Genomic DNA, 26974 nt, shown 5'->3' on the forward strand with positions numbered 1-26974 from the left:
CTTCCAACTCCTAGGCCTTTCCTATCCCATCGTCGCCATAAGACCTATCTGTGTCGGTGCGACGTAAAGCCCCTAGCAAAAAAAAAAAGATCCACTCCCAACTCAGCAAAATCGAGAAATAATTTGCTGCAGAAGCAGGTTACAAATACACACGCATTTAATTATAGAGATAACAAACACCTTAGCAAGAAGGGAAAGATGATAATCGACACCATGCTTAAGAAATGCCAGGTGGAATCGTCTAATGGAATGAGGTACAACAATGAATTCATTTTAGAGAGTTGATTGTTGAGAATAAAATCACCGCAACATGTGATGAAGGCCGTAGTGCGTATTTCCATGTATGATTTTCTCCATTGTACCCTGCCGTCGTATTTTAATTGTGATCTCTCATCTATCTATATATATATAAAATAACTTGTCCTGACTGACTGATTCATCATCGCAGAGCCAAAACTACTGGACGTAAAGAAATGAAATTTTGGGGATATATTCATATTAAGATGTAGGTGCTCGCTAAAGAGGATTTTTGGATATTCCTTCGCTAAGGGGGGTGAAAAGAGGGGTGAAATTTTAAAATGAGTGTGTCTATATCTCGAAAGTTTAAAAGTTTACAGATGTAAAAATTGGTATTTAGAATCTTCTTTAAAAATAAGGAAACACGTATTTTTTTGTTTTCAGAAATTCCCAATAGGAGGGGTTAAAAGGGGTGAAAATGGGGAAAATGGGTTGAATGCCCTTAATCAGGATACCAGTACTTATATCTCAGAAACTGAAGATATTACAGACCTGAAAATTGGTACTTTTGATCTCTTTTAAAAACAAAGAAACACGTATTTTTTTGTTTTTGGAAAATCCAATTAATGGGAGGGTGAAAAGGGGGTGAATTTTTAAAATGAGTGAATCTATATCTCCAAACTTTTAAAGTTTGCAGATGTAAAAATTGGTATTTAGAATCTTCATTAAACATAAAGAAACACGTATTTTTTGTTTTCGGAAAATCGCAATAGGAGGGGTGAAAAGGGGTGAAAAAGGGGTTGAATGCCTTTGATGAGGCTACTTATATTTCAGAAACTGAAGATATTACAGACCTGAAAATTGGTGTTTGGGATTTCCTTTAAAAATAAAGAAACACGTATTTTTTTGTTTTTGGAAAATCCAATTAATGGGGGAGTTAAAATGGGGTGATTTTTTAAAATGTGTGTATCTATATCTCAAAACTGTTACAGTTTATAGATGTAAAAATTGGTATTTAGAATCTCCTTTAAAAATAAAGAAACACGTATTGTTTTGTTTTCGGAAAATCCCAATAGGAAGGGTGTAAAACGGTGAATAATGGGTTGAATGCCTTTAATGAGGCTACTTATATTTCAGAACCTGAAGATATTACAGACCTGAAAATTGGTATTTGGGATCTACTTTAAATGTAAAGAAACACGTATTTTTTCGTTTTTGGAAAATCCAAATATTGAGTTGTGAAAAGGGGGGTGAATTTTTTAAAATGAATGTGTCTACATCTTAAAACTTTAAAATTTACAGATGTAAAATTTGATAGTTAGAATCTCCTCTAAAAATAAAGGGACACGTATTTTTTTGTTTCCTGTAAATCCCAATAGGAGGGGTGTAAAAGGGTGAAAAATGGGTTGAATGCCTTTAATGAGGATACATATATCTCAGAAACGGAAGATATTACAGAACTGAAAATTTGTATATGGGATCTCCTTTAAAAATAAAGAAACACGTATTTTTTTAGTTTTTGGACAATCCTATTAATGATGGTTAAACAGAAGTGACAAATTGGGGTGAATTTTTTGAAAGATTATCTTGGAATCGTAAAATGTTACAGACGTAAAAAGTGGGTGTTTGGAATCTCCTGTAAATGTAAAGAAACATAGGTGATTTGTTTTTGGAAACTCCACTTAAGGGGAACCCAAAAGGGGTGAAATTTTAAAATGAGAATTTTTACAGTATATCTAAAAAACTTAACATGTTACAGAAGTGAAAAATGGTATTTTTATCTCTATTAAACATAAAGAAACGTATATTTTTAATTTTCTGAAATACCACTCGGGTGGAGGGGGGGGGGTGAAAGTGACTGAAAATGGTGTTGAATTCTTTTATTTAGGCTACTGATATCTTAAAAATGAAGATGTTACAGACGTGAAATTTGATATTTGCAATCTGCTTTAAAAGTAAAGAAACACGTATTCTCGGAAAATCCAATGAAGCGGGGGGGTGAAAGAATTGAAAAATTAATTGACTTTAATTGTACGAGAATATATACATCTAATAAAAACTAAAGTTGTTACAGACGTGAAAATTCGTATTTGGATCTCCCTTAAAAACAAAGAAAAACGCGTTTTGGGGGGGAAACCATCTTGGGGGGGAGTGTAAAGGAGTTGAATTCCTTTCATGAGGACACATAAATCAAAAAGTGAAGAAGTTAGAGTCGTGATAATTGGTATTTAGAAGATCCTTCACTATTAAAGAAACAAGTATTTTTTGCGGGAAAATTCACTTGGGGGGGGGGGCGAGTAGTTTGAAATGAAGTGACAAAAGTAAATTATATTTATGGGGATACTTATATCTCAAAACTGAAGGTAATAGACGTGAACATTGGTGTTTGGAATCTCCCTTAAACATAAAGAAACACGCCTTCTTTTAATTTTTTTGGAGGGGGCGTGGGGGGGAGGGTTGGCAATAAAATCTAACGGCGGTGGGGTGTAAAAGGAGGTGAGACCAATTGATTTTACTGTTCTTAATGTACTTATAAGGATCCTCCGTTGCTCAGGCGGCAGCGCGCCGGCCTCTCACAGCTGGGTTCCGTGGTTCAAATCCCGGTCACTCCATGTGACATTCATGCTGGACAAAACGGAGGCGGAACAGGTTTTTCTCCGGATACTCCGCTTTTCCCTGTCATCATTCATCCCAGCAACACATAATAATAATAATAATAATAATAATAATAATAATAATGTTCCGGACCGTCGTCAAATGTGCGGACCGCGTTGGAAACGGCTCCTGGACGGGTAATGACTAAGAATGCAGCCGGCCGCGGGTTCAGTGCCGCCAAGGCTCCCAATAAGACACCACGCCCGATCTCCTGAAGGATTTTATACAGATTAAAAATGATTATAGGAATATACGGTATGGCAATGATTTACGGACCCAACTGACCGGGAAGAATACCTGAGCCTAGCCCGGGAAGTACGAAATCGATTGCTGGAAAGGAAAATTGAAAAATGGGAGAAAACGTGCCGTAATGTAATAGAAAACGAGTCAGATCGGGAATTTTGGTGGATTCTCGCTGAAAACGTGTCAGATCGCGAATTTCGGCGGATTATATATCTAAAACAATAAGCATGCAGTTATAAATTTCAGTATAATACCGTAGCGAAGCACGGGTACCATGCTAGTTGTTTTTATAAATACAGTGGATGTACAGTACTTATCATTTACGGAGTAATACGTTTCCTCTGGAATCATTCGTAAGACCAGCTGATTGATACTGTGGAGCCTACCCACTCTAGCGCTGCCTGGCGGGGCCCGCTTGAGCTAGAGGAGTCCTCACACTTATGCTTATATTCGTCATGCTATCACAGTTAGTCAGGCAAGTGGGTTTTAATGATCGAAATTCTTCAAACATCTTTCTTCTTCAGTTCTTCCAACATCTTAAAAACACGAATTCAGTCCCATATAGCACCAATCAGCACGTTTTTTGCTTTGCAAACGAGCATTCCAGCAACTCAAGTAGTGTGTAATGTCGGCTAAAACGCCAAGGTCACCAACCCAGCGCGTGCGTTCTTACATCACCTCAGCCGTAGCTACAGAGAGTTCAGATCAGCCCTAGGTAGACATAGGGCAGCGTCAGGGTTCCCTAGCCCTCGAACGCTGAGTTGGAATACTCTATAGAACGAAAGGTTAGAGTGGTACAGTTTCGATACAAGTGCAAATCCAAACAAACTTAGAAAATCCTCTATATTTCATTCTTCAATGTTAGTACCACTTACGAGTGACCGGCTGTGAGAAGAATGAAGCAGTACCTTTGTGAGAGTGAACAATAATACATAGGCCCATGTTTCTAGTAGTTTGCAAGAAACTGCCAATTCTACATTGCAAGTTGATCGATGCTTCATTCTATTTCACCTGTTGTAAGTTTGAAGCGGTCTTAGCTAAGATCTGCGACCTTTCCTTGAAGTATAAAGAGCTATTTATAATATCATATCTCTACGAACCTCAAGGTGGGAGTGTGATACTGCCAGCAGTATTACTTTTATTTCTCTGTGACTAGTTTATGGATCGATTGTTGAAGTACATGCGGTATATTTTCGATCGGATGGAATGGTTCAATTTCGGCCATAGATGTTTGCATTTTTCTCACTGCAGATGCCACACAGAAGGTCAGAGAAGAAAGTTTACAGGAAAAGATGACTTAGGGCCGGTATTATAATGAGGGCTTAAACTGAAGATTGCGTTAAACTGTAACTTGAGTTTAAATCGATGTTGCGTCTTATAATGGCCGGCCTAAGTTAAATTGTGGTGAGGAAGGAAATACACGATCTTGGTTGCAGTGACTTGCGAGAAAAGATGACTGTCGATAATGTTTTGTGTACTTCTTGTAGGTAAAATGGCGGATAAAAGCAATAAGCGTTGATGTAATTTTACTTGTAAGGAAATAGAATTGCTTGTGCAATTAGTACAGAAATATTTATATAATCCGTGAAACGGTAGCCTTATGAATTCCACCGAAATCTCCCATTTTAATTGAGGTATAAAACCGCAATGCTATTAGTAGCTGACTGAGAGGGTTCTACAGCATGATTTATGAAGTAGAAGGAAGTTACTTTATTTTTCTAAAATTTACACTTTTGACATTCAAACAGTTCAAAAAGTCATTTTTGCATTCTTACCTTTTCGTTGCATATTTTATTCTAGCACCAATTTGCTGAAATAGGGCTATGACAGTCTGTTTTGTAAGCCTAAACCTATTTAAAAACTTCTTCATTCTATATATGAAAGTGACGTCCGCTTGCTCGGAAAACTCGTAGAGCCTGTGGTCGTTCAATAATTTGAACCACTTCTTCGTCATCGCTTAGTATTTCTTCAAACACCTCAAAATATCTTCGAGATCCATTCATTCTGCCATGTTGTAAGGTTATGTATTCTTAAACTTCAGTTTAAACGGTAGACGAGTGGCAGTAAAATTAATCTCTAGTTAAACTTAAGATGAAGTTTTATAATACACGACTAACAGATATACCGAAGTTTAAACTGAACAGACAGTTTAAGCCTCTATTATAATACCGGCCCTTATGCTCCTTTATTGACCTTCATTCATTTGGTTATCGAAGAAACAATACCCTAGCCTAAAATTCCTAAGACGCTTTCAGACAGTCGACCCAAAATGAAAAATCATCCTGTCGCCGGATGTAATGAATGACTGCATTTCAGTACTAATTCGACACCAGATAATTAAACCATTATGGAAAATACTTCAACTCCAACTTTTAATGTTACAAGCGCTGTATCACTCGACGATTCTATGAAAAAGAATGTTACCTGAAAAGAAATTCACCCCCCCCCCCTTCAAATGAAAGGTAATACCTTCATCCAATTTGACATTAGATGAGTATTTTCAGATTGTTAAGTTCAAAAGTTCTCTTTAAAAAAGACAATAGCGTAAACATAAATCAAAAGATAACCGGTGTGTCAAGCGCAACAAATCTTCAAGATGATAAATCTCAATGAGAGCATTCTAAAGACAACCAGTTTGGATTTTATCATTTGGATTATAACTGTGAGAACTACGTGATATACCGGGCGAGTTGGCCGTGCGGACGGAAGCGCGCGGCTGTGAGCTTGCATCCGGGAGATATTGGGTTCGAATCCCACTGTCGGCAGCCCTGAAGATTGTTTTCCGTGGTTTCCCACTTTTACACCAGGCAAATGTTGGGGATGTACCTTAAGGCCACGGCCGCTTCCTCCCAACTTCTAGGCCTTTCCTATACCATCGTCGCCATAAGACATATGTGTCGATGCGATGTAAAGCTACTAGTAAAAAAATAGCAATGCGTGGTATCGTGAAATATTTGGTGTGGGAAAAGGAAAGAGATACTTTGTGCATGGGAAATTTGTGTGATCCAAATTGTACTTTGTGTGATCAGAATTGGTTCACCAGCGGTAAAATTGCGATCAAAGACAGGCTCCTGTGTTTCGTACAATTTTTATAGTGAGGGTTTATTTCAAATCTATTTTTAATAATGTGTGTCATTGTATAATGTGGCTACTTCATTGGCAATATAAAATAATGTGATAGTATCGCAAATGAAGTGTGAGTGCACGATTAATTAATTTTGCATCACCTTACCCTACATCATCTCCCCAAACCCGCCTACCATACCTACATAAATAAACTGATATCATGTCTGAAGCTTTACTTTTTCAAAGCCATGTTACAATAATTCCTAATTGTGCGATTTTAAGTATGTAGTGTAAACACAGTTATTTGTGTTTGTTCTCTTTGTCCTCATTATGCATTTTGTGTTTTAAATGCAATGAGGTGAGTATCGGACTTAATTCAGAAAACCACTTCTTAATTGCTAGGTTACATGTGGGAAATCTGTTTAAAAAAAAGATCAATTTTAAATCGAATGTAACAGATGATGCTGGACACTATGGTGTTAGAATTTCATCCCACAGCGTTCTTCTTTGACTTGCTGAAAGGCAAAGGAGTTGTCACTTTTGAACGCACTCAAATCCCCCCAAGCTCAGCTGAAATTGAACCCATTATCTTGAACAAGAACGACTAACCAACTGTGCCACTGTGATCGACGCTTATAATTTTATTTTAGGAGTTTTATTTAACCATTAATACGGACTTGAATGCAAATTTCGGTGTTTCATAACGAGTTGAGCCTTCGTTAAACGATCTTTGTATTTGGGTGGTAACTTGTTTCAAATCTCGAAGCACCTTTCCTTGTACTAGCTATAATTACAGTAATACATACATACATACATACATACATACATACATACATACGTCATTATAGACTTTCGCCTTTCAGCGTTCAGTATCGAGCGTAGTGGCTGCGCATGTTAACGCGCTACGGCAATGGAGCAAAGCTCTGCATTCGGGAGACAAGTGTCGTCGAGCCCCACCGTCGGCTGTATTGAGAATGGTTTTATTTGGTTTCCCATTTTCACTTCTGGGCAAATGCCGGGACAGTTCCTATTCATAGGTCACAGCCGGTTCCTTCCACCTCCTTACCAAATTCCATTCACCACATCATTCATTTAATCTTTATTAGCTCCTCAACTGAAATTAGTGTCAGGAAGGGCGTACGTCTGTGAAAACGTACCATATTTCATCTCGCCCCATCCCCGACCCTTTATCAGGAAACTGCACTAATGGGTAGACGTTTCATGTATTTCAGTGTGCAACCCTCCGTGAATTAACTAAGCGCCGCCTCTGTCTTCTCTTTGCTCCTAGCTATGTGGCTTCGTTTAGTTCTACATCTCTTACGTTTAACTTATAAAAACCTAATCTATCCGTTGTCCCCCTCTGTTTAATGGCCGAGTCCGTTATTCTCCTAGGTAACCTCCTACATTCGCCTCACATGATCCCATTACAGAAGCCGGCGTATGCGTACAGCTTCATCATGTTTATTCCTATTAGTTTATCTCCTCATTCCGAGTACCTTCCTGCCATTTTTCCCACATGTTTTTACCGGCTGTCGTTCACGCCGTATTCACGTCCGATACATCAAACTCATGAATAGGATATTCCGAGTCCACTCAACTTAAACCCCCGCACAGCAAATTTCGTCTGAAAAGACCGATTTAAAGATAGTTTCTTTCGAGAACTCTCTTCTTTCTCACATAATACCGTTGATTGCAACTGCGAGCTCAGTGCATTGCCTATGCTGCATCTTCATTCATCATGGAAGAACACACACATCCTAAATACTTCAAATGATTCATCGGTTACAGTTTCGTATTCCCTATCTGATATTCTGTTCTATTAGGTTTCTTTCCTACTGGCATCACTTTAGTCTTAGAAGCGTTGATGTTCATATCATACTCGCTGCACCTCTTTTTGATCCTAGACCGGGCGTTACCACGTTACCTTGCGCGCGGCGGTGTTTGGACCGCAGAACGTACTTTGAATCTTTCTTGGAGGTTATGTGCATTTTATAATTTTGTAAGCTACGAAAATTAATTAAAAGAATTGAACGATGTAGTCAATCAAGTAATAAATCAATCAATCAATCAATACTGATCTGCATTTAGGGCAGTCGCCCAGGTGGCAGATTCCCTATTTGTTGTTTTCCTAGCCTTTTCCTAAATGATTTCAAAGAAATTGGAAATTTATTGAACATCTCTCTTGGTAAGTTATTCCAATCCCTAACTCCTCTTCCTATAAATGAATATTTGCCCCAGTTTGTCCTCTTGAATTCCAACTTTATCTTCATATTGTGATCTTTCCTACTTTTATAAACGCCATTCAAAATTATTCGTCTACTAATGTCATTCCACGCCATCTCTCCGCTGACAGCCCGGAACATACCACTTAGTCGAGCAGCTCTTCTTCTTTCTCTCAATTCTTCCCAACCCAAACATTGCAACATTTTTGTAACGCTACTCTTTTGTCGGAAATCGCCCAGAACAAATCGAGCTGCTTTTCTTTGGATTTTTTCCAGTTCTTGAATCAGGTAATCCTGGTGAGGGTCCCATACACTGGAACCATACTCTAGTTGGGGTCTTACCAGAGACTTATATGCCCTCTCCTTTACATCCTTACTACAACCCCTAAACACCCTCATAACCACATAGTCCACTATAACATGGCAAAATATATACACTGTGTGCGTGGAACATATTTTAGGTACCACACAAACAGGAGTCAGGTAGTACAAATACGGGACTGCACTTCATAAAGATATGGCCTGACATTGCAAATTACTGTTCACCAAAAAATGAAGCAAATTTAGTTTTCGCCCTCATCTTACTGACTGCACTGTTCACAAGTAACTTGATACTGACTGCGATTGCTCAATATATCTTCTTCGATCCCTGCAGCGAAAATATAGAATGACAGAAAAAATTCTAGAAAGAGATAAAAATGAGAGAGAAGGAAAAACCCACTTGGAATAAACACTCTTGTTTCTTAAAATATTTACACCACATATCGGAAAATATTTTGCTGTTACACTGTACACACGTAGATCTCCGGTTGCCAATAACTACTGGATATCGTCATTGTGACTGTTGGGAGAAGCACTGACCCGCAGCACATGAGTTAACTTTGAACAAAAATTCGTTGATACAGTTCATGCAATACTCAACCTTAAATGACAGAACCTTTCTGGTCAGAGTACTAAGCTGAGATATTAAACACAGCTGTTTTTCTAGGCGCAACGACGATATGTGTACTAACCGTTTCCCATTCCAGCTTCGCCTGTATATTATGTTTATGCGAAGTTAAACCACTAGCAAACGAAGAAATACAGTATACTTCAGCGTTCGGTGTTTTTAAAATAAGACTTAATTACATACGATTCGTATTCTCGGAATTCGATATTACGAAAACCTGGTGGGATAACATTGGTGAACATTTGCATTGCATTTATTGAGTTTTTCGGAGTCTTACTGCACGTATGTGAATATCGTATTCTGTATGAGTTTCATTATTATTATTAGTGCATTCGATTGCATTATGATAAGTGTACAGTTTCATGCTATGTTACGAGCCCAGTATATTTAACGTGTGATCGCTAACTTCGCAGGTTAGGCCAGCTAACACGTGTTCACCGGGTTAGGCGCTGACCTGCCGTGCTCAAGGCTGCTGGGTAGGAGTTCAGGTGTAGTTGGTGACGTTGATGAGTGCCAGAATGCTTCAGATTTATAGGCACCTTTACCACACATTTACGATATTCTGGCTTCCCTTGACCTATAATAGTTGAATGGGCGTTACATTTATTATTATTTATTATTATTATTATTATTATTATTATTATTGCTAGGGGCTTTACGTCGCACCGACACAGATAGGTCTTATGGCGACGATGGGACAGGAAAGGCCTAGGAGTTGGAAGGAAGCGGCCGTGGCCTTAATTAAGGTACAGCCCCAGCATTTGCCTAGTGTGAAAATGGGACCACGGAAAACCATCTTCAGGGCTGCCGATAGTGGGATTCGAACCTACTATCTCCCGGATGCAAGCTCACAGCCGCGCGCCTTTACGCGCACGACCAACTCGCCCGGTTTATTATTTATTATTATGATTATTATTATTATTATTATTATTATTATTATTATTATTATTAAGAGCTTCCTGGTAACATGCGTTGTATCCTTACTGGAATATATTCAAATTGTAAAAGAAATAAACAGGAAACAGTTAGGACTACGGTCACCATTTACCTTGATTAAAAATTGGAAACTACGGATAATTATTTTCAGAGTGGCTGGCGGCGAGATTCGAACTCGCACGTCCAGCCAGATTCTTGCCAGAGTGAATACTCCTTCAGCTATCCTGGTCATCTCCAGACTGTTCGCTACTTTTTTCGTACTGAGACAACATTCTAGGAATATTGCCAATTACTGCTGTCGTGAGTACACTTTCTGGTTGAATTGTTAGGTTAAGGAACAGCAAGAGACTGAATGTCTTGGCAAACTTTCTTTAGGCCGAAAATATCGCGGTGATGACGAGCTGTGCGCTGGCAGACCATGGGCGAGGCTGGCCAGAAGGCATCCAGTGCCAAGCAGAGTTACCTGCCAGTACTCCGTGCTGCTCGAGCGCGACGCGTCGAGGATGGCGGCCACCAACGAGGACGTCCTGGGTCTGTACTGCTTCGTTGGGGATTCCATCACTCTTAAGCAAACAATAGCGTTGTGTGTTGCCGTAACTGATTGCGAGATGTGAAAATATGATCACTTCCCACAATGCACTGCAAGTGACAGTGATGTGTTATTTTCTTTTTGTGTGTGTTATAATTGCATGAATATAATGTATCCATTAGGTCATCTCTTATATCATACTTCCATCGTGTGCACTAAACCAGGAGCTTCCAGTTGGTAGTTCAAAACATTTCAAAAGCGTGAAAGTGTAATTCGGTTGCTCAGCAGAATGATGAAGTGGCATTCCTGAAGTGAATTTAAGGTCTGGATAGGTTTGTTGCAGGTGTCTAGGTCAACTTTTTTTCGCTGGAGAAGTGGCTGCATCAAAATTGTTTGTGCAAAATGTTCGTACTGAGGAGCCTATCAATGTCATGATAATATAGTACTCATTTGGTTCGTCCAAACCTCCGTTAGTTTGCCAGTTAATTTAAATTGTAAATTGACTGAAATTTCCCAGATTATTTACTGAACGATCTCCGCGTACCCGTGAGCGCATGTCTTTTATTTGTAGTCGGTTTCACGTAAAACACTAGTTTTCATGACTATAATAATATCATGTGTGTAATTCTGGTTTCGAATAAACATACAGTACATAAGGGACTTCTGTCACTTGTATCCGACCTTCAACTGTAAGCTTGGGCTTTTTCCTTTTCCTGTCCAAGAATCACATTGGAATCGGACTGCGCATTTATAGTACTTTTTATGTGTGGATTTCGAACTATTTAGTTGACAGTCAGTTAATTGTAATTACTGATATGATGGTTGGCTGACGTTTTGTAACGCTTGGCTGCTCATCAGGGTCATGCCAAGCGAATTCCCTTTCATTACTGAAGCAGAGCTCCTAAGCAGGCCCATGGCCAAGGACGGCTGCTAGGCTAGTCGTACCAAACGTCTAGTGGCTGTTGACTGTTGGTACGGTTAACTTACAGACTGCATGTTGCAATCCACGTTATTCTGTTTTCACGTTCCTGATCTCATTTTATGAATGTTGCCTTTTCCGGAACTCATTTTACCATCCGGTGTTACCGGTCGGTAACGTTATGGTGTACATCCGTGATTTGAGGTATGTGTTGGTTGGCTATTACGTATTGAGAAGTTCTGATATCAGCGTTGGATATATTTTGGTGGCATTTACTTTTTTTTACTAACCTATTTCAAGGTTTTCAGATTACGGTGTAGCCTACAGTAAAGGAGGCAGTCTTCAAAATACCTGTTTATCATAGCTGAAAAACCTTCGTCAATCGTCCATCGAATACAAGGTCTTAGAACTAATGAAAACGTAAAAATTCTGTATGATCGAGGAGCCTCATAGTTGAGTTGTATTCTTTCTTCTATGATAAAATGGCAATCTTTGTATTCAGGATTGTTCAGAAAACAATGCATGTACAGGCTGGCATGTCGATTACTTCATAAATTACAATTTTTATATAATAAGAAAGACAGCAGCGCCGTGAAGCGTCCAAGTGACTTCGTGGTCTTAAAGGAATGGTGAAAGTGTAGTTTTATGTGGCTACAAATCTACCTGGCGTATCTGAACGCAGTATTTTGCAGTTATTGCAGCGTCGATGTACACTTTACAATGACGCATAAGGTCGAAAAACTTCTTTGAAAAAGAAAATTACTTAGGACTTAGCACTTCAATGCATGGTAGCTAGATAATTGCTCCAAATGTAAAACTGATTATTCTATACCACGTCGCAAGTATTGTTCGTGATTGCTTACCATGGCCCTACAGGTGATTTTTCCAGCCACGGGTTCACTGCCGAGAAATAAAAAGATAAATTCGCCACTCTGTACCATATTTCAGGAGTTGATATTTTTTTAATCGTTCCGAGTTGGGTGGAGGTAAACTACACACACTTCAGTTTCTCCATGCCTTTGCAATACATGAGGGATATGTAATCAGCACTCACACACAGCAAAAGAACATATGGTTGGGGTCGTATGCAAATTACACGCACAGTAAAACTCGTGTTGTTTTACATGTAAATGGGACTGCATGTCAACAAACGTTGCGGGAGCAAGCGCACTTACGTAGTTTTTAGTAGAGGGAGAGAAGTTGGGGTTAGACTGACCTAGATGGATAGTTGCGCAGTAGTTCACTATGTAGCACCATTGGCTATTCAGCGCAGATAGTCATTAGTTAAGAAACGCTTATTATTTTACATACTTCCAAGATTCTAGTATCGTTGGTGTGGTGGTATGGCATTATATTTTTTTTACAATTGGCTTTACGTCGTTACCGAGCTCGATAGCTGTAGTCGCTTAAGTGCGGCCAGTATCCAGTATTCGGGAGATGGTAGGTTCGAACCCCACTGTCGGCAGCCCTGAAGAGGGTTTTCCGTGGTTTCCCATTTTCACACCAGGTAAATGCTGGGGCTGTACCGTAATTAAGGCCACGGCCGCTTCCCTCCCACTCCTAGCCCTTCCCTGCCCCATTGTCGCTATAAGACGATGGGATAGGAAAGGGTCAGAAGTGCGAAGGAAGGAGCCGTGCCTTTAATTAACGTACAGCCCTAGCATTTGCCTGGTGTGAAAATGGGAAACTACAGGAATCCATCTTCAGGGCTGCCGACAGTGGGATTCGAACCCACTATCTCCCGATTGCAAGCTCACAGCTGCGCGCTCCTAACCGCATGGCCAACTCGCTCTGTGGAATGAAATTATTAGACATTTACGTTTAATATGTTTAAAGAACTTTAATGTAGTTGGAGAGTTTGGCAGTGCTGTAAACAAAAATGTATATTCTAAGCGGCGATGCTCGTTCGAACTAAACCATAATCACGAAAATGATGTACTAAAAAAATCGAAAAATGGCAATTACGGCATGTAAGAGGAAATATTTAATTGTGTGTGGAAGGCTGTCAAAATAATTACGACGATTTATTATTATTAGGAACTGCGCCGTAGTGTATCAGAAACTTTACCTTTTAAAGATATTCAATATAAACTATAACCGACGTAAGCTGTACCCTTCATATTTGCCCAGGACCACAGATGAAGTGCACGCTCTATTAAACAACTTAAATTTGTTAATCAACATGGATGGTTTTGTTTTGCTCATCAGTGACGCACATCTTAAAATGTTTTCCTCTTCCTGTATAACGAACAGGAATACCTTCTGTAGGCTAGTATCAACACGGTTTTCGTGGATGGCACACTTTTTAGAAAAAAAGATGAAAATGCTATAAACACTATATGCAATTTTACTGTATTGTTTCAAATAGGCCTATAACAGTAATTTTAAAAGAAAATAATCGCCATAAACTCTGCGTGATTTACATATGGGCGATACGGCCTTGTATTACTTAGGATGTTCGTTTGCAGATTACCTATCCGACGTCTGTGTGTGCCAATTATGTATGTTCAGATTATTCGTCATGTACTGAAAAATGTGTGCTGTTTACTGCCTTCTACTGTTTTAAAGTATGATAATGGTTGTTAAAATATCCTGCTCGTTGGCTGAATGGCCATCGTTGAGTCCATCGGTTCAGAAGGTCTCTGACGCCGGGGCGGGGTTTTTGTGTATGTCTCAGCACGCTTCTCTTCATATTCACACACCACGCCACAGTACCAACCACCATAGAAACATGCAAAAGTGAATACATTCGTCTCCACACGGCTGATGTCAGGAAGGCCATCCGGACTTAAAACAGGGCCAAGTCTATAGCCTATGTGTAACCTAGTTGCATCCGCGACCCCACCAGTGTGGAAGTGGGAAGTGATATTGGTGGTTATGATAAAATCTTGTACGCGTCTGAATATACAAGGTTCTGGAAGTAAAATTATAATATGAAACTTCATACATTCGATCGATGTAATTTTTGTAACATTTTACTTGGTGAATAATTTTTACTTCCTCTAACTAATAAAATAATGTACTCGTAATAACGGAGTGTATGATTAAGGAGTAACTGCGCCAGTTTCAGGATTTGAGTAAAAAGACCTTACGTGATTTAGTGGAAGTAGTCATCTAGAAATCCCCCTCCCGCCCTCCCCACTTTAAGGGTGGTTGATTTACAATTATCTGGTCGTATCAATCTTTCATTACCTCGCATGAAATGTTTTCTGACATGATTAGTTTAGTTCAGTGATTTGGAACACATTCAGAGAGGAATAACGAAATATTGCCAGCTGCTAGTCGTTGGCTACGTTACTCAGTCTGACATTCCTTTTACGGATAGTCATGATTCTGCTTATGATGGTTTTAATCGATTTCATTCAGTGGTATTAAAAATGATATCTGTGAATAAAATCACAAATTCATTCAGTTTGCCCCTCTCATTCTTGTACATGGCTGAGGTCCCTTATAGCTGATCAATAATTTACTGGAAAGGTGTACTTGTCGAGGGCATTTTGTGCTTTACGTCCTTCCGATTTTATAAACTTATTTATTAACTTGTTTTAGTGCGGCAGTATTGCAATTTTTGATCTCTACTAATGCAAGAAATGTGTACTTAGAAACCTAGTGAAGGCAAACTACTAGCGAAATGTAATGTTTTTTTTTTCTGACATGCAAATCATTACAGTGGACGTGGACCCGACGGTAGGTCTGGCGGGATTTGTGTGTAGGCCTATAACAATATTAGAAGCCAGAATATAAAGGAAATGTACATTTCGACCTCTGCAATTGTGTGTATTGTGTACAATTCTCTTCGTGTTGGAAATGCGTGTGAAAGTTCGTGAATGGTTTGTACGTTTTGGCTTTCATTCGTTCCTCACGAGCAGCATGTAACTACTATTTTTTAATAATGTTATCATAAAAATAGTCGTTTTAAATTCTCTTCAGAGAACATTATCTAGTCGACTCGACGTAATTATTCAGTACAGATTATATTTATATTCTTTCAATAATGCATTTTTTATTTTTACAATTTTTGCTTTACATCGCACTGATACAGATACGTCTTACAACGATGGGAAAAGGCAAGTGGGAAGGAAGCGGCCGTGGCCTTAATTAATGTACAGCATTTGCCTTGTGTGAAAATGGGAAGCCACGGATAACCATCTTCAGGGCTACCGACAGTGGGGTTCGAGCCTACTATCTCCCGAATGCAAGCTCACGGCTGCGCGACTCTAACCGCACGGCCACTTCCTCGCCTGAAAATTCATTGATTTACACTCGGATAATTTTTCGAATTGTTAGGCATTTGTCGAAGTGGGAGAACATACAGTCGTGATTGAAATATCAGTACATGTTATGGTGAAGTTATTAATTGCCGATGCTATCCACTAATATTTTCAGTTTAATTTTGCTTTCCTTGTGGACCTTGTTTCGTTGGTATTCTACGTTCGCTCTGTGCAGAAACAGAGGTTACAGAGTTCTTTAACATCTGTTCTAATTCTAGCCTGACACTGTTTTCGATTACGTGCACACACCGTATATACAGTAATATCACTACACGTTTTTCATATATTTGAGTAGGCTGCGAGGGGCTGATGATGGCAACGCTACTCATACTTCTGTTTACAGGGTACAGAGCTGCCAACTGTTACTAATTTTCCATACTAGAAATGAATTTTGTGAAATTATTGCGGCTTAACGATCAAGGGAAATTATTATGTCTCTGATTTCTGTGGCATACATTTTTGTCCTGGTCTCTTTCTACAGATTGTAGTTACACATTTCTGGCCTTTGTGAACACGATATCACAGTTTTTACTGGCTATATACATGCATATTTTATCGTTAAATCACATTTTACCCAAAAATGGAATAAAAGCGTATTTTTATCATAATAGTTTTAGACCCTCTTCAAGTATTATTAATATGTTTCTCTGCCGATAAAGCCAAGTCATTTTGTTCGTGTTTGGTTATTCTCTATTTCCTTTCCTTAGAAATATTTTCTGGTAAAATAAAGTTTGAAGGTAATGGGTTTCGCGAACAGTAAGTTATCGAATGGGGCTAATTTGCTGCCAGTTTTCGAAGCAAATTTTGGACAGTATTTTATTTCTTATACATCCTATTTCCAAATTTCTCATGTTTTTGGTAGTTTTAAAGCATAAGTGCATGCGTATTTCCAGAGTTTTTAGATGATAGAAATCTGAGCCCTGGCAAGGTTGTTACGGATGTCAAATTCTTGATAAGATTTAAACAGTGAAACCCCTTTTAAGGTGACCAGATGAAGAAAATCACACAATTGGTCTTTTAGAGGGGGTGGTCTCCTGCCAGATTTCTACTACTACTACTACTACTACTACTACTACTACTACTACTACTACTACTACTACTACTACTACTACCTACAATACGATGCCCATAACAGTATGCTGTAATTATAATGATCGTATTGTAAACACGTGCATTGCGCATAAATAGGACTACAGTACCTTAATGAATATACGGTAGAGCAGTTAGAACCTATTTACTGATGGTATCAGATGTAATCTACAATATGTATACATGAACAGGACCTCAAGGATTCTCCTTTCTCACATGGTCAGTTATTTGAAATTTGCTTTACTATCTGCAGACGCTTATTGACCAGATTTACATATTTTTCTACCTCAAATAACGAGTCTATTGCCGTTTACCAAGTCCACCTGCAAGGGACCGATATCGTGCAATACTTTGGAGTGTCTCATTAAGTGGGATCGGACCTGTGTCAAGGGTGTCATTTTCATCACCATCACTTGAGGATCTGGATTTAGGGGGCGTGATTAGTTCAGTGTTTTAGCTTCTGGCTGTCCACCAGGATGACTGAGGTTCAAATCCCGATCGATTCTGGGTTGAAATTTTAATTTCAAAAACAGCTGCCCGAAACCAAAATGAGCCTGGGTGGCTCCAGCGATCCCAGAAATAACTGGGATAAGCTGAAGAAACTTTACTTCAGGATCTGGATTACTTTTCGAAGCCACTTCATCCCAATGCTCTCCATCATTGAAACACACGAACTCATCTATTGCAGGAATATCAGTTTCAACAACTGCATCACTATACAGTTCACTTAAATCATTTAGGCCTACCTCATCAATAGTCTTCTTTTAATCGTTAATCATTATCAGAAGACTTAAAACCAGAACAAATGAGCACATCTTTGTTTCTGGTTTCACTTCTTTCCAGGAATGTTTCGCCCAGCTAACAGAATCTACTACCGTTACAGATTTATAGTTCGTGTATTGATACATCTTCGCCACAAGGGACTCATGAGCATCTGTCGGTAGTTGATTTTGAAGGAACGATTTACACCCCGTAGACCGGAAGTTGTATCGACGGGAAAGAACTTTAGTTCTACATTGGAAAGACTTTCATTACAATGGCAATGGAGCATTTGAACAAAAAGCAGGATTTTTCCCTTTTGGTTACGCATTTTTTTAGAAAGTCACAAATAAAATTCTCGCAAGTCATCCATGCCTACCTATTTGTAGAGCCCTGCACGGATGCGGATATCCGCGAAGTTAGTGTCTTGCTTGGCGGATACAAACTTATGGCAGTGAGGATAATTTTGCTGATAATTTCTAAATAATGACGTTTATTGATTTTCGCTGAGGTATACTCTTATTTTTCCCGGTGATTAATCGATGGAGGGAATAGTGATATATAAAGAGCCTCGAGACCATAAAGCCGTAAATCTGACCTGCGCCTGCCTGGCTCCTGCCCCGCAAATTATTGAAAGAAGGAACAAAGGTCAATACATCGGTAGTTGTCGTAAGAGAAAATCCCTCATAAACCTGTGACTGTAGGAGTTCTGGTGCCTGGTGACTGGCCTATTGTATTATGTGAACATATCTATCAGTTTCATTACCTTGAGTGTGATACACTGTACTTAAATATTTATAACATCCGCGCATAACAGTTCGCGGGTGTGCATGAAGGAAGTGCGGATGTGGAGCAGATGCGGATATTATTTAGGATATTCGCGCAGGACTCCAGCTATTTGCACGCCAGGAGACACCAAGAAGGCACAAGTCATTGTTCTTGCAGCACATCGGAAGATTAGTTGCGTGGATCACTAAACGTTCCTCCATTTTTCCATATACCAGTAGATAAGCGCAGAGTCCTGTCGTTAATATTTGTTTAGCTATTTTCACACCCTCACAGGATTCACAATTGAATATTAATATTTTATCGTGAATAGCTTTAAAGAAAAGTTCTGTCTGATCTGTATTATAAATGTTGTGATCACTATAACAACTTGTAATCTGCGGCACTCTTTATTTCTCACTCGTTAATGGCATTCTAATTTAGTTCAGCTGTTTGGCAATATTATGTCGTACTCGAAATCTGTCCAACCACCTGTTATTTGCACTGAAGTTAATAATTGCTAGATCAGATGCAAATTTTAGAGTTTGTAGTCCGCTACTTGGTAATCCCTTGGCAAGAGCGTGATTAAGCCAGTCGAATACAGCGTCATTTACAGGTTCATGTCGTAGCCACAGTCTTTTCTTTGCGTTTTAATTTGCATTTTCCTCCCACTCCTTCAAGTAACGGTCACGATTTTCAACTGTATTTTGAATTTGGCTTCCGCAGTTAAATTGATTGGCTGAATCACATTGCGATCGTCCTTTTCACTTCTTTTAATCACGGAAATTATTCTAGAGAAAGAACGTGCACTTTTCTCTTTGGTACGACGACTTACTCTCACTGTGAAGACAGAACAATTACAAGTGCATTTAACTTTTTAACATTTTGTACAGTAGCATATTACCTGTTCCCGCACCCTTACAAGAGAAGAGAAGAGAAGAGAAGAGAAGAGGAGAGAAGAGAAGAGAAGAGAAGAGAAGAGAAGAGAAGAGAAGAGAAGAGAAGGTTGCTTATAGTCAGTGGTCAATGACCTACACCTAAGGATTTAACACAAACCAGCTGCAAGTCAAGCACTTACAATAAATGTTTTCTGACGACCTTGAGTTCGTATACGGCTGACGAGGGGATGAAAGTACAGTACTACTGTATTTGGATGGATGGATGGATGGATGGATGGTTGGATGGATGGATGGATGGATGGATGTTGAGACTTACTTAACCATTGTTACCACCATGTACTTAGCTATACATACAGTTTGTCGTATTTCTGAGTGAATAGAATGTATGCTGTACAAGTGGTTTGCAGCTTTAGGTTGCGAGGCAATGCTGGTTGTCTTCAAGGGGTTACGTAAGACATCCTACGTCTGAAATAATACTAGTGATCGTCGGTAGGGAAAATGGGCGGTGGTCTTATAGAGATAAAAATACATTTGACCTAATGTAATAGTAATTCCTTTGTGGAGGAAAATGGCCGGGAAAAGACGGGGCCTGGTTTAAATGGGTGCCCATCCAGGGATCATACTCGCTCTTTGTAATTTACTAGCTGTGTTACAGTCATGAGGTTGTCCTCCCTGTCAAGCTTCCCTTTATCCGCGTCTCAAATCTCTCCTGATAACACTTATGCCAAGAGCGAAAAATTGAGGGAACGAAAATGTTAAGCACGGTACGAAATGGTTTTATGTCTGCAAATCTGGGAAGGCAACATTAGGAAATTGATATTTCATTTTGTTTTAAAATTGAATTTTAAATATTGATGTGCTATTACTTTTTATTTTCCTGCTGCGATTTCCAATGTTCCATTGACAGGGTTCCCAGTCTTGAAGAAATGGCTATTTCTGTGTGTAACCAATTTCATCTACACGTCGCCGAGCTGGGTAGCTCAGGAGGTGTAAGAGTGCTGGCCTTCTGAGCTCAAGTTGGCGGGTTCAGTCCCGGCTCCGTCCGGTGCTTACTTCTTCAGCATTTAACCAAACGGTAGTTTTCATTTCTATTCGAGCACAGTAGAATAAAATAGTACTAATAATTATCTGTCTAGCTTTGTTGGTAATCTTTGTATAGTTCTTGCGAATTTCAAACTTTAATTGTAATTTCCATTTCTGTTTGTGCTTAGTAATAACCTGTTGTAATTAGGATACGTCTGAACGTAGTTTAAAATTATTGTAGTGTATTGTAGTATCTTATTAGAAATTTGTTTGCTTATTCTATTACTGTGAGATGTTTGTGTAGTATGGTATCTGTAGTAACTCTTACTAGAATTCTGTTGTAGTGATTAGGATAGACTTAACTGCAGTTTAGAATTGCGTAATTTTTGTGTATTCCTTACGGTTTTCAGTAATGAACAGCAGTTTTCATCGTGTTAGGGTGTTGTAGGATAAAAATTTAGTACAACTAAGTAGTATTGTAGTGTAGTAGTACCCTGTATTAATTACCTTATTGTCGTGTGATCTTTGTGTATTATCCTAGACAATATTTCTTTCGTTTCATTTTTATTTTGCACAGAATACGTTATTTTATTTTTCCTTTTCATGTTCCATACAGAATGGGTAAGGAATGAAAGTGTAGGAACTGTGGGTGTGGCCAAGCATTAAGGAGTATGAAGGAAGAGTTGGTGAGTATGAGGGAGATAATTAGGATTCTTTCAGAGGACAGGAAGGAAAGTAGACATCCCTCAAGTAATGTACAGGATACAGTGGGTGTAAAAGGGATGTGAAGGAAAGGGGGGAATTGTAGAAAATAGATGGTCTAATGTTTTACGGGGAAGGAGATTGCAGGCTAACGGCTCTATTCCGGATCAGAATTCAGGACAGGTGTCTGTGAAAAATATCGGTACGAGTCACTGCATGTAGAACAACAGAGGGAAAATGAGGAACAGGGAACTGTTACCGAGAAGAGTGGAAGTGGGAGGAAAGGGAAAGGTAGGAATGGAAAATGTAGAACAGATGAGAGGAAAAGACAAGTGGAATAGGGTCAAGGGAGGAGGAAGTAGCTTCTGTTACAGTGAGGAAAGATAGGGTTGACCAGGAGGGGAGGGGATCAAATGAGCTGGGTAGTGTTGAGGCTTTGGTAATGGGGGATTCCATTGTTAGGCATGTGGGGGAAAGCGTGTGGAGGAAAGGGAACCAGGTTAGAATGTTATCCAGGAATTTGGTTAAGGCACATGTTGAGAAGAGTAGAAGAGGAGGATGGTAAGGAGAAGGTGGTTCTGTTTCATGTTGGTACCAACAACGTAAGGAAGGCAGGTATAAGTACAATCATAGTTGGGGATGTGTGGGGTCTGGAAAATGTAGCACGAGTGAAGTTTAAGGAAGCGGAGATCATCAGTGGAATAGTGTGTGGGAGGGATACTGACCGGAAGGTGATTGGGGATTTAAATGAGACTATGGAGTGGGTATGTGGGAAACTGGGAGTGAGACTTCTTGATCCTAATGGATGGGTAGGAGATAGGGATCTGCGCTCAGATGGCCTTAAACCGCAGTGGTACACATGAGTTAGGAAATTTGTTTAGAAGGGTTATAGGGAGGTACATTCAGGCAAACGGTGTGGTCTAGGGAGCGGTGATGATACTGGGCGACTTGGCCGTGCGGTTAGGGGCGCGCAGCTATGAGCTTGCATCCGGGAGATAGTGGGTTCGAATCCCACTGTCGGTAGCCCTGAAGATGGTTTTCCGTGGTTTCCCATTTTCACACCAGGCAAATGCTGGGGCTGTACCTTAAGACCACGGCCGCTTCTTTCCCACTCCTAGCCCTTTCCTATCCCATCGTCGCCATAAGACCTGTTTGTGTCGGTGCGACGTAAAGCCACTAGCAAAAAAATAGGGAGTGGTGATACGGTTACAAGGATCTGGAAGTCAAATAGGGATGGCATAAGAATGTTAGTGCTGAACTGTAGAGGTGTTGTAAAGAAAGAAATAGAATTAAGTAATTTAATAGATATATACTTACCAGATATTGTAATAGGAGTTGAATCATGGCTGAGAAATTATATAATGGATGCAGAAATATTCTCACGGAACTGGAGTGCGTATCGTAAAATAGGACAGGAATGGTAAGAGGGGGAGTATTCATTTTGGCGAAAGAAGAATTTGTAAGTTATGAAAAAGTTAAGGATGACAAACATTCTAAGTGTAAGGCTCATCTCTAAAGATAATAGGCAACTTAATGTCTTTGGAGTGTACAGACCGGGAAAGGCTGTGTGGGAAACGATAAGGAAAGGAACGTGTTTGTAGGCGGGTGATCTCAATTTACCAAATGTCATTTGGGAAGGTAATGCGAACGACAGGAAATGACAGATAAGTTAATATGGGAAGGACAGCTGATTCAGAAAGTGATGGAACCAACTAGAAAGAAGAATATTCTGGACGTGGTGCTGGTAAAACCAGATGAGCTCTATGGAGAAACCGAAGTAATAGATGGTATTATTGATCATGAAGCTGTCTTTGTGGTAGTTAAAAATAAATGTGAAAGAAAGGAAGGTCTTAAAAGTAGGACTATTAGGCAGTACAATATAGCTAATAAAGCAGGCATGAGGCAGTTTAAAAAATTAACAATGATCGGTGGAAAACGGTAAATAAAAATGTAAACAGATTCTGGGATGGGTTTAAAGAAATTGTTGAGGAATGTGAAAACAGGTTTGTACCTTTAAAGGTGGTAAGGAATGGTAAAGACCCACTATATTATAACAGAGAATAAAGAGACTAAGAAGGTGCAGGTTGGAAAGAAATAGAAATGGCGGTGGAAGTAAGAAGAAATGGAAGGAACTTAGTCGGAAATTGAATCCAGCTAATAAATCAGCTGAGGATAACATGACAGCAAGCATACTTGGCGGTCATATCAATTTTATGAAAAATGGAAGGGTATGTATAGGTACTTCAAGGCAGAAACAGGTTCCAAGGAGGACATTCCAGGAATCGCTAATTAACGAGGGGAGTGTGTATGCAAGCATCTTCAAAAGGCAGAAGTATTCAGTCACCAGTGTGTAAAGATTGTTGGTTACAAGGATAATGTCCAGATATAGGAGGTGACTAATACTAAAGAAGTATTGCAATTTACCCATGGTAAGAATGACATTTACAGTAAGACAAAAAAAAAGTTGAAAACTAGAAAAGCAGCTGGAATTGATAAGGTTTCGGAGGATATAATAAAGACAGTGGGTTGGGATATTGTACCATATCTGGAGTATGTGTTTGATAATTGTTTGCTTGAAGGAGCTATACAAATGAATGGGGAGTTGCTATAGTAGTCCCTGTGTATAAAGGAAAGGGTGATATACATAAAGCTGAAAATTACTGGCCAGTCAGTTTGACATGCATTGCATGTAAGATTTGGGAAGGCTTTCTTTCTTGTGATATTAGACATGTTTGCGAAATTAATAACTGGTTCGATAGAAGGCAGTTCGGGTTTAGGAAAAGGTATTCCACTGAAGCTTATCTTGTAGGATTCCAGCAAGATGTATCAGGTATCCTGGATTCAGGAGATCAAATGGACTGTATCGCGATTGACCTATCTAAGGCATTTGATAGGGCTGGTCATGGGAGACTACTGCCAAAAATGGGTGCCATTGGACTAGACAAAGAGTGAATGGGTGACTTATATTTGTAGGAAATAGAACTCAATTAGAGGAGGCGAAGCTTTGTCTGTCCCTGTAATAATTAAGAGGGGAATTCCTTAAGGCAGTATTATTGGACTTTTGTTTTCTTATATATATATATATATATGAACGAGAGTAGTAAAGAAGTGGGATCAGTGATAAGGCTTTTTGCAGATAATGTTTTTCTGTACAGAGTAATAAGTTACAAGATCGTGAGCAACTGCAAAATGACCTCGATAATGTTGTGAGATGGACAGTAGGCAATGGTATGATGATAAACGGGGTTAAATGTCAGGTTGTTAGTTTCACAAATAGGAAAAGTCCTCTCAATTTTAATTACTGCATTGATGAGATGACAGTTCCTTTTGGTGATCATTGTAAGTACCTAGGTGTTAATATAAGAATATAAGAAAAGACCTTTATTTAGGGAAATCACATAAATATGATTGTAAATAAAGGGTACAGATCTCTGCACATGGTTATGAGGGTATTTAGGGGTTGTAAGGATGTAAGGATGCTTGTTGTTTTAAGGGGCTTAACATCGAAGGTGATTGGCCAGGATGTAAAGGAGAGGGGAGATAAATCTCTGGTAAGACCCCAACTAGAGTATGATTCCAGTGTATGGGTCTCTCACCAGGATTACTTGATTCAAGAACTGGAAAAAATCCAAAGAAAAGTAGCTCTATATGTTCTGGGTGATTTCCGACAAAGGAGTAGCGTTACAAAAATGTTGCAGAGTATGGGCTGGGAGAACTTGAGGGGGAAAGGAGACGAGCTGCTCATCTAAGTGGTATGTTGTAAGTGATTGTTCTCATTTTAAAAACCCTTATTGAAAATCAAGTGAAAGTAAAAACAATAAATTTATTATTGCACCTATTCATTTGAATAAATACACTGACTGACAGAGCAAATGCAACACCAAGGAGTGGTTCGAAAGGGATGAAAGTTGGGGAAAAAACAGAGGCGGCACGGACGAATAATTGATGTTTATTTCAAACCGATATGCAGGTTACACAATGCGCACGGCATCGACTCAGTAGGATGTAGGACCACCGCGAGCGGCGATGCACGCAGAAACACGTCGAGGTACAGAGTCAATAAGAGTGCGGATGGTGTCCTGAGGGATGGTTCTCCATTCTCTGTCAACCATTTGCCACAGTTGGTCGTCCGTACGAGGCTGGGGCAGAGTTTGCAAACGGCGTCCAATGAGATCCCACACGTGTTCGATTGGTGAGAGATCCGGAGAGTACGCTGGCCACGGATGCATCTGTACACCTCGTAGAGCCTGTTGGGAGATGCGAGCAGTGTGTGGGCGGGCATTATCCTGCTGAAACAGAGCATTGGGCAGCCCCTGAAGGTACGGGAGTGCCACCGGCCGCAGCACATGCTGCACGTAGCGGTGGGCATTTAACGTGCCTTGAATACGCACTAGAGGTGACGTGGAATCATACGCAATAGCGCCCCAAACCATGATGCCGCGTTGTCTAGCGGTAGGGCGCTCCACAGTTACTGCCGGATTTGACCTTTCTCCACGCCGACGCCACACTCGTCTGCGGTGACTATCACTGACAGAACAGAAGCGTGACTCATCGGAGAACACGACGTTCCGCCATTCCCTCATCCAAGTCGCTCTAGCCCGGCACCATGCCAGGCGTGCACGTCTATGCTGTGGAGTCAATGGTAGTCTTCTGAGCGGACGCCGGGAGTGCAGGCCTCCTTCAACCAATCGACGGGAAATTGTTCTGGTCGATATTGGAACAGCCAGGGTGTCTTGCACATGCTGAAGAATGGCGGTTGACGTGGCGTGCGGGGCTGCCACCGCTTGGCGGCGGATGCGCCGGTCCTCGCGTGCTGACGTCACTCGGGCTGCGCCTGGACCCCTCGCACGTGCCACATGTCCCTGCGCCAACCATCTTCGCCACAGGCGCTGCACCGTGGACACATCCCTATGGGTATCGGCTGCGATTTGACGAAGCGACCAACCTGGCCTTCTCAGCCCGATCACCATACCCCTCGTAAAGTCGTCTGTCTGCTGGAAATGCCTCCGTTGACGGCGGCCTGGCATTCTTAGCTATACGCGTGTCCTGTGGCACACGACAACACGTTCTACAATGACTGTCGGCTGAGAAATCACGGTACGAAGTGGGCCATTCGCCAACGCCGTGTCCCATTTATCGTTCGCTACGTGCGCAGCACAGCGGCGCATTTCACATCATGAGCATACCTCAGTGACGTCAGTCTACCCTGCAATTGGCATAAAGTTCTGACCACTCCTTCTTGGTGTTGCATTTGCTCTGTCAGTCAGTGTACATTTATTTTTACTTTAAGTGGTATGTTCCGAGCTGTCAGTGAAGAGATGGCGTGGAATGACATCGGTAGACGAATAAGTTTGAGTGGTGTCTTTAAAAGTAGGAAAGATCACAATATGAAGATAAAGCTGGAATTCAAGAGGACATATTGGGGCAAATAGTCGTTTATAGGAAGGGGAGTTAAGGATTGGAGTAACTTAGCAAGGGAGATGTTCAATAAATTTCCAATGTCTTTGAAATCATTTAAGAAAAGGCTAGGAAAACAACAGCTATGGAATCTGCCACCTGGACGACTGCCCTAAATGCAGTTCAGTAGTGACTGATCCTTGATTTGATGAAAGTGCTCAAATACACTAGCTACGTGTCGGTAGATTTAGTGGCATTTCGAAGTCCTCCCGCGGGACAGAATTCCGGTACCTCATTGTCTCCGAAAACTGAA

General features: G+C 40.2%; 1 protein-coding gene across 2 annotated transcripts in view; it reads left to right on the forward strand.

The window, feature by feature from the left end:
- The window catches only part of atl (atlastin GTPase), a 412469-nt gene that overhangs the window by 49680 nt on the left and 335815 nt on the right, over positions 1-26974 (forward strand). Inside the window, exon 1 of one of the 2 annotated variants that reach the window (XM_067140333.2) lies at positions 10740-10839. The exons of the other annotated variant lie outside the window; for it this stretch is intronic. Within the exon in view, the coding sequence (XP_066996434.1) occupies positions 10812-10839 (28 nt within the window). The 5' untranslated portion in view covers positions 10740-10811. Of the gene's footprint in view, positions 1-10739; positions 10840-26974 lie in introns of those variants that run through there. 2 annotated transcript variants of the gene reach the window in all.

This window comes from Anabrus simplex, chromosome 2 (assembly GCF_040414725.1).
Source record: "Anabrus simplex isolate iqAnaSimp1 chromosome 2, ASM4041472v1, whole genome shotgun sequence".
Lineage (NCBI taxonomy): Eukaryota > Metazoa > Arthropoda > Insecta > Orthoptera > Tettigoniidae > Anabrus > Anabrus simplex.